General features: G+C 46.6%; 1 protein-coding gene across 1 annotated transcript in view; it reads left to right on the top strand.

Moving 5' to 3' along the window:
- Nucleotides 1–2,365: 2,365 nt before the first annotated feature.
- LOC119403712 (uncharacterized) overlaps nt 2,366–18,073 on the top strand; it is a 119,596-nt gene continuing 103,888 nt past the window's right edge. Inside the window, exon 1 of the mRNA XM_037670596.2 lies at nt 2,366–2,677. Within this exon, the coding sequence (XP_037526524.1) occupies nt 2,552–2,677 (126 nt within the window). The 5' untranslated portion in view covers nt 2,366–2,551. The remainder of the gene's footprint in view (nt 2,678–18,073) is intronic.

The following is an 18,073-nucleotide window of genomic DNA, read 5'->3' as shown; positions in this document are numbered from 1 at the left end:
GTGTCACCCTAAAAGTTAAAGCATGAAAAAATTTCGGGGGGTGTCAGAACCCCCTCAACCCCCTTAGTTACGGCCCTGCTTTTGGCACACATATTCTTGCAAAACACGATGACTCGTGTACATCAGGTGGCCGCGCCTTTCGTGTAGCTACGCTAAATTTCTCCTAACATAACTGTAGACTGAATCCTTCACCAATGGCGCTCATTCTGAGGCGATGCAGAAAAAAAGGATACCCTTTTTGACATGTAGACGGATCTCTTACACGTGAAAAACTCTGCTACGAACTCTGGGCCCGTATTCTCAAAAGGCGACAATCGCAAAAGTATCGCCTTTGGTGCGCGCTGATTGGCTATTGAGCAAACCGGAAAAGTTAGGGCGCCATCTGGTAATTCCGCCGACGTCAATTTTGCGTCATGGTGCTCGACGGTGCTCTCGACATATTTGCAATAAACGAAGGCACCGTTAACCGTCGGTTCGTGGTGAAGTCTAGCACTTCAGTGACGCAGGCGGTAGCTTCTAGTATTCAATCCTCGGTGGATGAACGCAGCATTTTTTACGCCGAAGCTTTCATCGAGCATTACCTCGGGGAGTTATCAGCACTCGTTCTTTGCCAGCGCGTGTTTTTTCGTGGTTTGAACGTCCCAGGAACATAAACCGTGCGTTGCTCGCGTGGCTTATCGCGAGCCGGCAACATGTTGAGATCTTGAGACGATGTCGCTGCGGCGGCACGCTACAGCTGAATTCTCCGAGTACGCCGTCTTAAACTCTCAACGAAAATACGTTTCACGCAAAGTTGCATTCTTTAAATATTATACTGTGCATTAAATAATCGAACAAAAAAACGTTGAAAGCACTTTCAACACGTCTTATACTTCAAGTAGCCACAGCCAAGCCGGCCAAGCCTGGCCACTGCGTAGAAGCAGCAGCACACGCTCGAAAACGCCGCACTCGGGTTGCTCTGCGCTCGTAGTACGGTGCGCTCACTCCTGTGTTGTGAGACATTCGTACTACCAACGGCTAGTTGCAACAATGACGTCACAGGCAAGTGTTTTTTTTTTACTTATTGAACGCATCAAATTCTACGTCACCAAACGCGATACTATCGCCTTTTGCGATCGTTTGAGAATACGGGCCCTGGGTGTACACTTTTATGTGCCTGTGATTCCGTTATTTGGAAATTTGGAACCTCAATTTTTGGCACCTACAACAGAAAATTTTACTTGGCAGTGCAAAATTATTTCGCTGAGGACAGTCGATTACCCTTGCTTCTCCCTCTCTCTCTCTCTCTCTCTCTCTCTCTCTCTCTCTCTATATATATATATATATATATATATATATATATATATATATATATATATAGCCCCGCCACGGTGGTCTAGTGGTTATGGAGCTCGACTGCTGACCCGAAGGTCGCGGGATCGAATCCCGGCCGCGGCGGCTGCATTTTCGATGGAGGCGAAAATGTTTGAGGCCCATGTACTTAGATTTAGGTGCACGTTAAAGAACCCCAGGTGGTCGAAATTTCCGGAGCCCTCCACTACGGCGTCTCTCATAATCATATCGTGGTTTTGGGACGTTAAACCCCAGATATATATATATATATATATATATATATATATATATATATATATATAGTTTAATTATGCTCCTTCTGTTGTCTTTGTCCCTCTTCTACTGTTTACCACGTACTATAATTTTTTACCGGTGATTGGAAATTTCAAATTTGCCGATTCCCCTCTTCTGCACCATCTTTCTTCACCACCCGGTTCATGGCCGACAGTGCCCACTGTCGGCCAACAACAACAACAACAACAACAACAACAACAACAACAACAACAACACACAGGACAGGACATTCTGCCCAAGTGGCAACGCGCAATGCTGTTAAGGGCAATAGATGAAGCTTATGCGTAATGTATTGCAATATGGTGTTTAGCCACGCTGCATGCCAAAGAATCACACGTTACAGCCATGTTTAAAACGCGATGTCGGCGCTTAACTATCGGCACGAGAGATATACGTCTTTTAATCAAGAAATCAGCCAATTAGAGGTGGATGTCTCCCGTATGAAACTACTATATGTCGCGCATCACAAGAGAAAAACAAAATAAATGAATATGACAGGAGTCAATGAACGCGAGGTCCAAGTGTTTCCAAGGCCCATTCTCTTATCAGGGAGACAGGCGGCCGTTCCGTGGTCCATTTGCTCCCGCGGACACTGATATCGAAGCCCAAGGCTGGCCGCAAAGCAGCCTGCGCTCTTGAATCGGCGGCCGAGCTCAAAGCTACCCGGGCGCGGAAAGGATTGCGCGCGCTGCGGCTGTTTGCGTGGTAGCCGCCAGGGGACGCCACAGCCGGTGGCGTCACCCGTAGCGTTCCATAAAAATTGCCCTCTCCGCGAAACCCGCCGTACGGGAACGAAGACGTCGTCCGGCGGGCGCGGGAGGGCGGCTCACTTTTAAATTCGTCGTGTAACCTGGATCGCGAGCCTCGCTGCTGTCAGCCGCGCCGCTGCCTCCGCCGGAGCACGCCGTGGGGATCAGACACCATCATGTGGAACTACGTCGTCCTCTGTCTTCTCTTCCTCATCCAAATCATCGGAGGTCTGGACCGAGAGGAGTACGAATTCGGCGTCGGCATCGCAGACATCACCGGTCCGGCGGCTGAAATTGGAATGGTAAGCGCGGGACGTCGTCGTCGTTTCCTCAAGGCGTAGCATTCTTTCGAACGCGCGTATGCGCCTACTGAACCGCGTGCGCAACTCGAAGTTCGACTTGCTTTGTTTACAGTCGAACGCAGACCTCCGTGCGCGACTTCCCTTTCATTCGAGGTTTCCTGGAAGAGTTCCGTTCTGCACTCTGCTCGGAGAGCGCTCAGCTGGCCTGCGCCTTATAGCGCCACTATGATGTGACGACGCTGTTTTGTCCGCTTTCTGCACTTTGCCTGCGTGACCTCATCGTTTCGCGACAGCGTAAGTGAGCGCCCTGCCTGCAGCCTTGGCTGTAGGCCGCTTCCTCCCTTACGCTGTCGCAAGAGCCAGTGGTCCCTTTGCACATGCATGTAAGGATGCAACACCGACGGTGTGTGTACGGCATAGGCATAGCGAGGAGTTCAACCTCCCGCACTCCCCCCGCACGAAAGAAACTTTACCAGTTTGTATGCATATACGCCACATACAAACACACACACGCACGCAAAAATGGGTTGAGGGACACCTCCCGAAATAAAAAAAAATTCCTGGCTGCGTCCCTGGTGTACACGGCTGAGGGCTTGCGCTCTGAGAAAACCTTCTACAAGCAGACTTATCATCTCACTTATCCGCATTAATGTGTCGTACATTAGCAAATGCACTGATGTCTCATAAACAATTGAAGTGCACAACAGCGGCTACCAACTCGTTCTTGGGCATTCAAACAATTGATTATACAAGAAAAAACGCTTCAGTCTGCGATGAAAGATGCGGTTCTGCATTGGACAATTTCCTCGATGTCTCTACGCGAAGCTTCACACTTCTGTATGCGCCACGTTCTGTCGGCCACGTCGCAAAACATTTTATGTATCTCCGGTAACAGACAACCAAGGTTTACTGTGTTCCTTTTATATACCTCCTCACATCCAGGACAACTGTGTTCCTTCGTATATACCTCCTCACATCCAGGACAAGTGTGTACGACAGGGAACCTTCTAGCCAGCACATCATTATCGTGTGGCCTTTCGATCTCGTTGGCAGGGATTCGCACTCACGAAGGTGGTACGTGCTCCTTCGACTTGCCTCTGCTCTTATTTATGCACAATGCCGATTGGAGATTGTGAATGCGGCAGTTGCGTGGACCATTCCAGCACGTGCCGCCCGCTGACTGAACGCTATCGGTTCCAGCATCTTTCGGTGGCTCCAGCAGCCGCGGTCCTCTTCTAACCGGCTGGTTTTCGACGAAAGAGGAAATGTCTCGCGTTATATATTTTGAATGGTACAGAGAAGGTTTATTCAAACGCACTTTCCTTCGCGCCCTAATCTCTGGCCGCGCGGGAGGAAATGGAGCGTAGCCCTACGAACAGGCGCCTAATTCGACGTAGGACCCGAGAAAGGAGTAATGTGGTGCCGGGCCGTAATCACACGCGGCCAAAGTGACGCTCTCAGTTTTGTCGGGCGCAAGGAAGAGGCCGCGCATAATCCGATCCGTCTCGGCGCCGACGACTACGCGTGCGGGCAAAGCAGGAAAAAATGCACGGCCGGCGCAGCAGTTTCATAAACTTGGGACCGCAGCGAAGGGTGCCTATTTTTGGGGGAAGGCAAGACTTGCCTAATTCTTGTTTGCTCCTTTAGAGATGATTGCCTTTGTTTGCATGCTTTGCAGTGGCGCCCTTCCTGGAAGGAAGTGCTTCCTATGGCCGCCCGTTACAGGGATCGTGAACGGCCGCGTGATAAAAGACACCGCTGCTCTGCTGGGCCAGCGTGCAGCGGGGGCCCGACGCGGAAAAAAGCGCGCTACGTTCGCCGGGGATGCGAGGGCAGAGCATCCCGTGACCATTTTTTCGTCATCTCGGCAGCCTCTGTCACGCTTTCTCCCTAGGTTCATCGTAGATCAAAAGAGAGGTCGCGTGCGCTACCAACGTTGCCAATTGCGCAATTTTGTTTCCTTAGCCTTTACGATTATACTGTAAATTTGTAAAGAACTTAACCCTCGTTGCAGGGCTCGAACGGGTAGATATGATACATGCGCACCTCTTCTTTCAAATCAGAGAGAAAAAACACCTCGAGCATCAGATTCAAACTATAGACGTGACGCGATGTATACATAAGAAGAACGAAAAAAAGCCATCTTCGGAAGGAATGGCCAGCCGTCGTCCTGTTCCCGCAGCGACCACTGTCAGGGGGAGTGCTCGGAACGGCCGCAAGGTAAATGTAAATGGTAGCGAAGCTTCCATAGAGGCCCATACGTTCAGAAAATGGCTGCTCATCAGCTGCTCATGGGGCTTGGCGCCATCTGTGTGAGGAGGGAACACTTCCGGCGGAACAAAAAATAAAGCGGATGTGACGCAATATCCGGTAAAAAAGTGACGTCATTTTGTTGGCACTAGCGCGAAATTTGACCTCAAAATATTTTTCCTAGGCCCCTGGTCACTAAGGACTCGCGCAACAGCGAGCCGGCAAGCCCTTGGCGAATGCGCTTGAAGCCAACGCTAGCTAAACTAGTATCGACCCGTGAATAAACAGCCGTGTTTAAGTGTACCGTCGTGGAATTCGCCTTGGTTTTACCAGGAAACTTTATTCTCTGAGCTTTTATTCTGCGTTCGTGTGATCTTCCACAGCGTGAATAACGTAGGCAGCAGCGTACATCTCATATTTGCAGCGTTGCTTATTTGCTTCGCACATGCGCAGGGGACTTAAAGAGCGCATTGCATGCGTGCTTCAGTTCTAACCAGAAGAAATGACGCTGGTCACGCCAAAATAATGATATTTCAGTTTTATTCAATGGTCACAATAAAGCAATTTAACACACCTACACAATGAGCAACAAATGTCATAAGTACAAAAGGTGCGTACACTACGTGCACTATGTTTTGCCTTTTGTTCCGATAAATTAACCTTACGTGTAACGTATCAAGACATGCGAATTGTAGCGATCGTAGCGCGACAGATAACTTAGCGATCTGCTCACCGATAACCGGAAATATAGTAGGCACCGCATGTTCACGAAGGAAACCGGGCAGCAGGAATACTGATCCATGAAAATCCAGCAAGCACACTACTCCGAACCGTTGCCCCGGTGTCTTATCTAGAAGAGAGGGCTCGCCAGGCGTACGCGTGTTGCTATTGCATCCTTGGAACACCACATCGTTTCCGCTAGTACCGAGGAAAGCGTTCGGCGTGAAAGGTTAGTCGCCTCGTGCCGTTGTCCGTTGAACACCGTAGCCAACACGTTCACCAATGATGAAACGCACATCGCAACTTCGCGCACACAAAAATCAAATTCTCACCACAATAATTCACAGCACGCATGCAAGTGCGAAACACCAGCACACCTGAGGGGGTGTGTCGCCGCAGGACGAACTTTACGCGCGCCTTTCCGAACACTACAAGGACTGCGTCGCAGAGCAATGGCATGTGTCATTCTTTAGAGGGCGCTAATGAGAAGATTTTTGATAATGCATATACATTTTCATGAATTCTTTGTACACTGGATCTAAATAAATGTTATTCTGAAATAAATCTCGGTCATAAAATATAAATATTATTTTTTTGTTGAATGAAATTAGGTTTTTTGTTATTAGTGTTTGTTCCCACCACACCTAGTCGCGCTTCAATCGCTACTCCCATAACTCCCCATGCTGATGTCGCTGACAATAGGATCTGAACCGCTTTTCGCCCGAAGCTTCGCGACCTATTTGGATAGACCTTGACGGCCGCACCACCAATGCATCGAAAAGAGTGTAGAGCCACATGTGGCGCTGCAATCGGTAGCCTGCAAGGTGTGGTCATTTAAGAGCTGCGCGCGGTTCCACCAAAGTGATGCACAGGTAGAATACCTGCTTCCCACTGATAAGACCCGGGTTGGATTTGCTGTTATAGATGGTGCTTTGTTTTTGTTTGGTGTAACTTGTTAGAGTTGTACTGGGTTTCTTTTTTCATTTCTTAAAATACGCTTCAGTTGCTACGCACTTCCACAAAAAGTGACGCGAAATGTCAAGGAAATAAAACAAATTTGCGAGTGAATGCAAATATTTGTAGCGCCACCGTACGGGATTCAACAAAAAGAAAAGTATGGGCCCCGAAATTTTTGCGATTACGAGACTCGGACGCACTCGTTTTCTTAGGCGAAATCCTAGAAGTCTTGCTTAACAAGTCGTCGCGGCAATGAGGCTAGTGCGCACACGCGCACGCACGCATTTCTTGTACATGGGGCCCTGTTTTATGTCCTTTTCGAAGAACAATGCAATTTGCGCACAAGCGTCCTCGGCGCGATGACGCCTTAAGCAAGACTTCTCAGATTTCGTCTAAGAATAGGTATGCGTCCGAATCTCGTATTCACAAATAAATCTCGGAGACCGTACTTCCATTTATGTTTTTGTTGAATCCCGTGCGGTGGCGCTACCATATTTACATTCACAGTAAAATTTCTTTTAACTTCCTTCACATTTCGCGTTACTTTTTGTGGCAGTGCGTAGCAATCGTCGCGATTATCATGAAACGAAAAAAAGAAAACAAATATAAACGGAACAAGTTATTTAAAAAAAAAACACCTTTTATAGTAGCAGCTCGAACCCGGGTCTTCTCAGTGGCAACCAGGCATTCTACCTCTGCACCACATCGGTGAAGCCGCGCGCCGCTCCTAAAGGACCACATATTGCAGGATATACCAATCGCAGGGCCACAAGCGGCTTCACCCTGTTTTGGCTTCTTTTCGAAGCTTGTTCCGAGCACTCCCCTTGGTTCTAGTACACTCTAGTCAAGGGGAACAAGAAAGATTTACCGTGAAGCACATCGCATGGAGGACGGTCATCACCGGTCGCTCATGTGATGCGTTAACTGGAGGAATGTACGGGATCATTGTATTCACCTGCGTTCAGAGTGTTGCAGAAGGATTGAAGTCCAAAAAACGGCAGGAAGTGGAAGATGGAAGCTTGCGATGAAAAAATCCGTAAACAGGGCGTGGGTGCTCTGTTTACGGATTTTTCATCAGAAGGATTGAAGAGCACTTGCAATAACTATAAGATTAGAAAAACAAATGCAGTTTTGTAGACAGCGTGCAGAGGCATCTCGATGACGTCTGGTGTAATGTGCCGCGAGGTTTACTGTATCGTGCGAAGAATCTGATCGCATGAGAGCGAGCGCAGCGGTGACTCGAGAGTACGATGAACTCCGCTCATTGTATTGCCACGTACAGCACGTACTACGTGAAGTAGACGGACGACGCAGGAACAAAGGAAAGATACTTTATTGAGAGCCCCCACAAAGAAAAAGAAACATGGTTGATCCCTCCGTTATAGGAATCGGTATAACACGAAAAACAAACGTATCTTCACAGAAGTAGTTCAATATTCATTGTGATAAATGAGAGCTTGCAAAATGTCCATTAGCGTTTGGCGGGTATAGCACCGTTTGATGTGGACGCACCTACGTTGATTCTAGTGGCACATCTCCATCCAGACGACTAACGTCAATGATCACGTTTAAACCTTTGTGGTAGCTGAAGTAGTTAACATAAACCTGCGGACACAGCGTATGAATTCCGCGCAAAGATGGCATCAACAAGCTCATAATCACTAGCACTTGATATGCGCTCATCGAAAGCATCATCACTTGAACAGACAAACGGCAAGGTGTGCGCTCTCCAGCAATTGGGTAACCTACACTTCTGCTCATGCTACCCAACAGCGCTTCAGGAATGCGAGAGGCAGAGCTCGTAGCTTGAGCCGTGACTGCGCGAAGGCGTTCCGCTGTCCGCTCGCGTCTCTCGCTGCAACAAAGCACTCACTCAAACTGTATTGAAATGAAATGGAGTGGAAATCCGGGTAGCCAGCGCCCGCTGCGCTGAGACCACCGAAGTGCGTCCTGTCGGCTCTCGCTAGTATCATGATGCAGTACTTCACTTCACCTTTCCAAGACGGTGACACCTCCCCACGCCAGCGAAGGTTACTGTGAAAGGAAGAAGCTGTGAAAGATATACGGCGCGTTTGTGAAGGCTCATGCATAAGCATCGGTAACGCAGTGGGTAAAGCGCCCGGCTCTATATCGTCGCGGACCGAGAGGACGTCAATTCGACTCCCACGTCATCCACATCAACAAATTTTTTTCTTTGCCATCTGTATTTTACTGACGTATTTCCGTGACGGAAATACGTCAGTGAAGTCTTGGTGGACCCCCGGCATAAAACACTTTCGCTTTAAAAAAAAAGCCGGCTCTATGGTTTCGCCAGTTTCGCCGCAAGCGTGCCTGTTACGGCGAGCGACCGTCGACAGAGTGATTCCCGTTCACTGCCCGCAGCTCGTTTTTAAGAGTGGCATGAAACCAGTTACCGCCCACCTACCGTCTATCGCGGAATTCGATAAGACGTGCAGTGCACATAATTATTTAAGACAGCTACCCTGAGTGCGTATGGAAAAGACAAAGAAAAGCGATAGCCCTTATCGCGCGACAAGCCGCTCAGCGACACGCACATGGCTCTGGCCCCCTGTGAAAAAACACTATCGCCTCGATACGAACTGATAAAGCGCACACTGGAAAAAGGACAGTGCAAAAAGGATTGCAGTAGAAAAATGAATACAACATAAGTGTTTGCGTGCGCGCACACCAAATCCAGAACAGAAATCCGGCACAAGAGTATATCGCTTATCTATACCGCTCGTAGAAAGGTTTCAGTCGCATGATGTGAACTACCTCACCTCTCGCACGACGCCGCTGCATCGCTCCTTCAGGAACGATCTCATAGTTCACTTCACCGAGACTACTTAAGACCATGTATGGGTCAAGGTAACCCTAGTAAGAGCTTCTCGCTCAGTCCGCGCCGGCGAATCGGCGTTCGAAACCACACAACGGCACCAGGAGTGTACTACTCTTGTTATCGTCGAAGGTGTTGGGTGTCTATTTCTTGCTGCCTCTTTAGCCGCACACGGGTGAGTTGGCGAGCCCCTTCGGCACGATACAAATCATCAGCTACGTCGGGATTCACGTCATTGTCGTTTACATGCGGCAGCATGGCATCAAGCGTTGTTGTAGGTGGTCGCCCATGTACTAGACTAAATGGGCTTATTCTTGTAGTCTCTTGCAATGCTGTGTTGTACGCAAACGTTACATATGACAGCGCTTGATTCCACGTCTTGTGCTCAACGTCTACGTATACATCGACAGCGTGTCTTCCATGGTCTTGTTAAGCAGCTCTGTGAGGTCGTTAGACGTCGCAGTATTTAGCCGAGGATAAGACGACTACGGAAGCGCAGCGAAGATAACTTCCGCGTATCTGAAGCCTTCCACGCACGTCTGCATTTTTCTCACGCATAACGATAAACCAAGCTTCAGTATAAAGCGAACATATATTTGTTTGCGCTGACTTCGAGCAATTAATCTATAGCGATCTGTTTGCGTGCATATGAACACCGAATGGGGGCACGTACCCCCAGTGAAGGACAAAAACATCGCTTGTCGTCGGGTTTGGTTCCCACCGGCGGCAAGATTTTTTTTCGTTCCCTTTCATTCAGTTCCACTCGCCTGATGAAAACTTCAACTGAAAACTACGTATAACAGCCCCTATGCATTCCTCGGCTGTATTTTGCCTTCAAAAATGTTTGTGTCTAACAAGGGCAGCCCCATTCCGTTTTTGTTTCCGTTATATTAGTAGGATGTCCCCTCTTTACTTTGACAAGTGAAATTTGCTGAAACTTCAGCCGCTCTTTAGACATGTAATATATTTTGTAAAGCTGCCCGCAGAGTTAAGATGGTGTGGTTCAGCTGATGGTGAAAGGAGCAGTATGTAAATAAAATATACTATGAAATCATACGACGGAATATATATACCCAACTTGAAGAGAGGAAGCGTGAGATTACTAAAGTGTTTGCATGTTCAAGTTTCATAACAAGCATTCCGATATATGTTATACCGAAAGGCAGTTGTGTATATTACAATGTGGGGAAAAAAATCACATCGCCAATGCTATGTGAGCGTTCAAAATAGCGGAAGAGCGCGCGAAAAGCTTGTCTCAACGCTTCGCCAGGGTCCGGCCTTCGTCAGGGAATGCATCGCAGTAAAGGAATACAGCCTGTATTCTTTTACGAATACCGCGTTTTGAACGTTCAAGTAATGGAACAGTCGTTATATTGGGGATTTCCATGATGTGCGTTTTGCATGTTTTGCATAGAGATTTGTGCCAGGCTTATCCCACGCAAACTGCCCTTTATGATTTCCTTCTAAAAATCTCCTAGGTGCTTAAGTAGAAAATGACAAGTCGTTTCATGAAACATATTCAGCCAAAAAAATATTATTTCATCGGATCAAGCATCACAGGAACATTCTTGTTGGGCACGTCCTAGTCATCCTATATATAGATGACTATAGGATGATTAGGACTTTGAGATGACTGGGGTGATTAGGACTTACTAGGAATAACTAGGGCGAGTATGAAATGAAAACACGAGACAAAGTACACGGAATACGGATCCTTGTTCGTCTCCCATTTGTCCGGTGTTTTCAGTTGTGTTGTTCGGACTCGTCTTAGTTCAATGGGCTTTTGTTCTTTCGATAGTCCTGTAATTTCACCGTAAGTTTTATCACACACGCCTACACAAACCGCCGACGTTCTGCGCGCAGTGAGCCTCGTCGTTGGCATTCTGTCGATGCTGGCCTTCGGCAACCGCGACATGCTATCAGAGAGCGGAAATGGGTGAGCCCGAACCAATAATGTCGCACATCCACGTGGCGGAAGTTCGCAGAATGGCTTCGCCTTGTGTTGTCGGGAATCCGGAAGAAAATTTCTTGTAAGGAGCCCAGTCCTCTGTGGGCACGGTCGAGCGTGGCCAGCGTAACTGCCGAGGACCACTTTGCTCGGGTTCCATATATGCGTACTGTTCGTCGCGCCGGAGAAACGGTTGTTTGGCAGAACTCACGTATCTAGAAACGGGCATTTCTACTTCGGAAACGCCTAAGCCAGGGGTCTCAAACACGCGGCGCGCGCATGACCACTTTTCATACCACTTTTTTTTATTTACTTAATAAGTATGTTCGTGAGCTACACAGACATGACTGGTCTAAAGCATTGTTTTCGTGAGGCACCACCCCATGTGGTCACCATGTGTTGAAACATAACCGTGAAACGTAAAAACTATATTTCAGAATCGACGTCCAATTTTAGTCATTTTGGCGATAGGTATCGACATGTTGTAATCCTGGCGCCAAATCTCCTTCAGAAATGACGCGTATATGAGATACGGGAAAGGTTTTCTTTCAAATGGTAACGTTTGCTGACAATCTGTACAAACTATACAGTCTTACCTGTCCCTGCCCTTGCGGGACTAAATTGCGTGAGATTGAGACCCCTGGCCTAAGCCATGCGACTTGACAGCACTCAAGTTGCGCGAGTTAAACTGCCTCTTTGGGCATTGCACAGATTGTTGACAATGATTTTGCTCGGTTATTTGTTAATATTCACCGGCACTACTTTACGCAGAGGTTCGGCTTTTCGTTTCGGTAATAATTCGACAGTCATTAATAAGAGCTGTTACTCGCTTTGGATTCCTTATTTGCTGGCATCAGTCAGTGTATCACGTACCTAAAAGCGGCCTCCTATAGTTATCACCGTCTGAGTGTCAGCATAAACGTTCACTGTCTTCAGTGTCGGTCCATGTCATTGACTTCGTTGAATAGGCCCAGCAGTACACGGCGACAAAACACACACATGTATGGTGGCAAACATGGCCCAGTTAGTCTTGCGATAAGGTGCTTTGTGTGTGGCACATAAGGCGTAAAGTGAAACATAGAGAACGAGCAGTAGCACTGAACCATAAATGTCTATAGGTCGAGTTATTTTCTTTTGAGCGGCGCTGCTAGAATGTTCACAATGCAATAACAACGCCAGAAACCAGGCACAGGTACGATGAAAAATGACAGGTTGCTCGACTAACAACAGGGCTATTTATACATGATGAGCATTTCAATACGCTAGTCGTATTTAACTGCTCGTAGCACGTATGAATAAATCTGTTATTCAGCGCAACGTTCAGTTTGTTCGTGCCTTCTTCGCGTGTCAAGTTTCGTCCGCCACGGTGGATAAGTGGTTACGGCGCTCGGCTGCTGACTCGAAGGTCGCGGGTTCGATCCCTGCCGTGGCGGTCGCATTTCGGTGGACGCGAAATGGTAGAGACCCGTGTACTTTACGATGTCAGTGCGCGTTAAAGAACGCCAGATGGTCGAAATTCCCGGAGCCTTCCACTACGGTGTCCCTGATAATCATAACGGGGTTTTGGGACGTAAAGCGCCAGATAATATTAGTGTCATGTTTCTAGCAAGGTTACTGCATTGAAGGTAAACAACCAGTTTGATGATGCTTACACTTGAGCAGACTGTGTTAGCAAACATAGAAAATTGTGGGCGTGTAGGCCATTTGGTTAGTCATGATCAGTAGAGGCCGGACTTTCAGGCATTAAGGCGCGTTTTAGGCGCCGAAAATAGGCAGGCAGAACAATGTTTTAGGCCTCTATAATCGTAATATAGGCACAATAAATTTTTACATAAATGCAAATAATTTCAAATGAAGACGTGCGAGACCTGTATCTAGGACAGGAAAAAAAATGTTATTGTTCATGATGGCACAAAGTCGCCAACAGTTTAACATAGCCGTGCAATTGTCCTTTTTCCCACACGGCTCGCAGAGAACGGTCTCTCCGTTTATTGGGTAGCGTGGTGAGTCAAGTGTACGCTGTCGAATTAACACACTCCTGGGTTTCTTTCTTTTCGGCATGGCTGAGAAGGGCAGAGCAAGAGCAGATAGCCAGACCGGGGACTGAAAGACCAGAAGGGAGGGATGCCTCCTATTGGCCAGGTCGAATCTGGCAGAGCCAATTTCTCTCCTGGCGGTGAATACCTTAAAAAGTAAATTACAGACAATACAAAAGCCGCGTGCACATCACATTTTCTTGCATACTGTGCTCTTCACTCCCCTTTCCCCTGGCGGCTCCCCGCGGTTTCGCATTCGCCAACCGCTGGCGCCATGTCTGCGCGGTGGCGTATGCTGGCCGTCTTATCCAACTTCACTGCTGCTAGCGGTTTCTTTCCGGGAGTTGGTCGAACTAGAGGACTAGGTTGAGCCCCATAGAGTTCCGAAGAGTCAATGTTGCCCGGTAGCATGAATAACGGTCTGAAAATGCACCTGAAAACGAAACTTGAGGCTAAATAGTGCCACACGCGCTCATTTCTTTCTATGTTTTATGTTACCGCCCCCTTACACGTGTTACTATACTGCCTTGCGCAAGCCGTGTCAGAATGTCTGGGAACATTCCAGATTGTAGTAGATCATTTTGTTAAGATTGCGCACATGACGCGAATAGTCAAGATTACTCCAAAGCTTGCGCGACCACCAGTTATAAGGCTGGAAAGTTCGATGCACGATGTATAAAAGACGGCGCGTCCCAGCGATGAGCAGTTTATTGACGGCCGACGCTCTGTTCGCCGCTATCAATGTACAGTGTATGTTGCTGTAGTTTGATTTTCCGTTTCCCGGCCACAAGTTCGGCCAAATAAAGAGTTTCATCTTGGACACGCCAACTGCTGCCTTCGTCGACGTCACGACCCCGTGACAATAGTGTTCATATGGGGGCCGATTTTGAAAATAGGCATTCATAGGCATTTAGGCACAAACGCCAATATAGGCATTTATAGGCACTATAAGAACACTCGAAAAGCCTTCTTAACCTGTAATAATGCTCATATATCAAAGCTGACGATAGGAGCGCAAGTAACAAAATAGGCATTTGCTTAAAATCCGGTCTCTAATGATAACCAACTGGCGCGTGTGGTTTTGCTGTTACCTTTACTGAACTATGATATCTATTGCATGGCAGTCAGAAGGAACTTCAAGCATACCACATCAGAAATATGTCGCATAATAGCATATCGATCCCCTTACGTTTTCTTGTTTAGACTGCGAAATGAATTTAAATGAGCTTAAATCCACCCGACCACGGTTGGGTGGATTTAAGCAGGTCGAGATTTTTCATTTATTTGCTCTTTTTTTCTAACAATAACACCAGTAGCCAGTCAGCGGCTGCGGTACGTGTGTACTTCTTTCCTTGCTTTCTCCCGTTTGCGCTGTTTACAAGGTCAAGGATAAAGGCACACTGAAGAGAATCGGCCTAGATCGATAAATTGTGCTCTGAGAACTCTAATGTCGTTAATTTCGGCATCATATGTTTATTAATAGAGGAGAAAATCAAGCTCAAAGTTTCATTTTTAAATTTCGCGCCAAAATTTTCCCGCGTGACGTCACGGATTTCAAAGTGTATTTATCGTATTTTGGCGCCATTGGCTTAACAAAATTACCCCAAACTTGGTATGTTAAGTCTATGGCCTCCTCAGAGGACAATGTACTCCATTTTTACCGATTAGGAACTACGTACTCCCTAGTAAGCGCCGTCAAAACATGTGACGTCACGGGGAATGGTGCGGAAGCTTCAAGGTGGCGTGGCCACCCATATTTTGTTTTTGCACGTTTTCTCGCTTACTAATCGTCTTCTCGCAGCAAGCGTGGTGTTTTTGGTATCGTGAAAGAGTAGTCTACTTATATGAGAAAAGTCGTTTTGCTCTTTAGTGTCCCTTTAAATGACCCGCCCAGTTGTCCACGTTGCCGTTTGTTGTAAACGTTCACGTTAAAGTTGACAAGGTTCTGATCATACTTGCACAGGTTACGGAAAGAAAAATAAGTAATAGCTTGAATTTTCAATTACTTTATTCAATTGTATCACTCATTAAACTGACCAATTACTGCCCAATATAAGTAACTGAGCGATTACTAAGAAATATTCGATTATTTTTGTATTATTTTCATACTCTAATTCACATTCTAAAAATCGTGCTGAGAGAACGCGCTCGTTCTGTAGGTCGTTCCGTGCACGCCCTGCAGCCTTTCCCACTTTCTTTGTATTCGTTCACAATTGATGTCAAATATTTTCTTCCCTCGCCTTCCCCCGGGGAATGGTGAATACATCAACGGCGCCACTGAGAACTCGCTCGATGCGCGCGATGAAGAGAAGCGCGGCATCGTAACGTATACGAACGCATTGCGCACAAGGCTTCGGTTTCAAAACGCTGAAATGCTCGGTTTTAGCCCTCTAAGGAGTACACCTTTTCACTTTTCCTTTGGTTCGGGGGCGAAACGCGCCGTGTAGTGCGAATAAAAAGATATACAAAAGAGTACAATCGTCTGTAGGGGATTTCTCGGCTTTATAATGACCGTCACTGTCGAGCCATATATACACACGCCGACTCAATTCGTCGGTCAACTTCTGGTAAAGTTAAGATGACGAAACTATAATACTGAGCGTCCGGGCTTGCCTGCCTGAACATGTTCATACACGAGACGCTGCGTGGCACGACCGCGGGTGCTCTATGTTTTCCACGTGGTGCCCTTCTCACACATTGGCTAACGGTCACTCTTGATGCACACGATGAGAACCGCTTAGTTTTTCCCGTCATGTCATATGTCATGTGTCCCAGGTGTTTTGGGCCAGATTTTATTGAATGAATTTGTAACTATTACTGTATTGCGCAAAGCATTTTCTCATTCTCAAAATTTTGTTTTCGTCACGGGTTGCACTTCAGATGTTCCCTGATCTGACTGAAACATGGCTACAGAAAAAAGTTAATATAACATTTGTTTTTCGGCGGAGCGAAACATAAGTTCTCTTGTAGAGCGTTTGGTGACCGGAACTTAGTATTCAATATAGTTTAATAGAAATGCGGTACGGAAATATTTTTATGTGTCTCCCATTTTCACAAAGCTTTGCCAGAATTACATTTTTAGGGAGAAAAATACTGAAATTTGTTACTGACGCGTACTCCATGGCAAAAACACTTCGGAGTCGAAACAGGGCTAGTATTTTTTGAAAAAAAAAAAAAACAACAACACTACAGACATGCGAGAATTCAGGTTCTGGCTCACTTGCAGTCGTTATTTGCGCTTGGAGTTGTTCCCATTAAAATATGAACTAAAGTGCGTAATATATAGTTGTTTATTGACATTTCATTTCCGTCTTTTTACCTCGTTTCAATGTTAGCGTTAGGAGAGACAAATTTCTGAAGTTGGCACCTGCAATACAGTTGGCATTACCGCTTCATGGCATATCACGAGCATTGCCACGCGCACTGCTGGACTGTGACAAGCATTATTCCGCCCTGCCAGTGCTTGACAGTGTTCGCCAGTCCCACGAAACACTGTAATCCTGAGTCAGTACGCAGACCTCGGCAATTAACTGCAGCGTTTTCGAATAGGTGCACCGAATTTTTGAATTGCCTGAGTCACTAGATGTCAAAGCCAGCGCTACCTCCTTTTGGAGATCAATCTCATCGTCAATATGATGCACAGAAGCGCGCCCCATCCTATCGCAGTAGCTTAAGAAAAATTCAGTCGCTAGCTTTTCTCGGCAGGGGAACAGCTTAAGAAAGAAACCCTGCTCATAGGTTCATTCTTTTCTTTTACTCTCAGTTTCGATGCAAGCATTTATGCTTTCGTCTTCCAAGGTAATGGACTGTCTGCCTGCACAACTTAACTCTTCTAGATTAAGATCTTGGTGCAACTTCCTTCAGACCGACTAACTCACTACATTTTGTCAGGCGGATATTCGTAACTCCTAAAAATAATTAAAGGTTCATGTTAAGCAGTCTCAGTAAATTACGCTTCAAAAATAGCAAAAATTCCTCTATTATACTTGGAGAACTAAGCCAGCAGAAATTGGGAATTAATGAATTTCCTTTGAGCCTGAAGCTTACTGCAGTGACTCGTCAGTATGTCTTGGATTTTTTATAGCATCGACATGGATCTGCTGTTAACTGATTCTCATTAAAAAATAGCTACATTCTGGTTACATTGAGTTTTTGATAAAGAAAAGGCTCAACTTAGACGGGTTTGAAAACTTGCGTTAAGATGGCCTATGTATAAGCGAACGAGAATCGGAATGAGGGACATCACGTTCTTGGAGGAGGTGTCCAGCAAATAAAGTTTTGTCTTCATTTTATAATTTATATCGACCAAGTTTTTCTCACAGAACATATAAAAACAGTTTCGCAAAAATATTTCGTTCTCGCTTATTGGCCTCAAGCGTATAACAGAAGACAAACCTAGTTGCGACGTCGATGTAACAGCGCAAACTTAAAGACAGGGACACATAAGGCAAGGGAGACAACACAAACGCCTGTGTTGTCTTCCTTGCCTTGTGTGTCCCTCTCTAAGCTTGCGATCTTCCTTCGACGTTATGTACCAAGTCGAAGCCACTCTAGTGATATTGCGACAGCTCCTTTCTCGCTGTTTTTTACGTCCGAATACGCCCACACGTTTGACCCATGGTTTTTGCCATTTGTAATTGGCCATGTGG

This window comes from Rhipicephalus sanguineus, chromosome 1, assembly GCF_013339695.2.
Source record: "Rhipicephalus sanguineus isolate Rsan-2018 chromosome 1, BIME_Rsan_1.4, whole genome shotgun sequence".
In the NCBI taxonomy this organism is placed as follows: domain Eukaryota; kingdom Metazoa; phylum Arthropoda; class Arachnida; order Ixodida; family Ixodidae; genus Rhipicephalus; species Rhipicephalus sanguineus.
The sequence above is the reverse complement of the archived record's forward strand: the minus strand, read 5'-3'. Positions and strand labels throughout refer to the sequence as shown.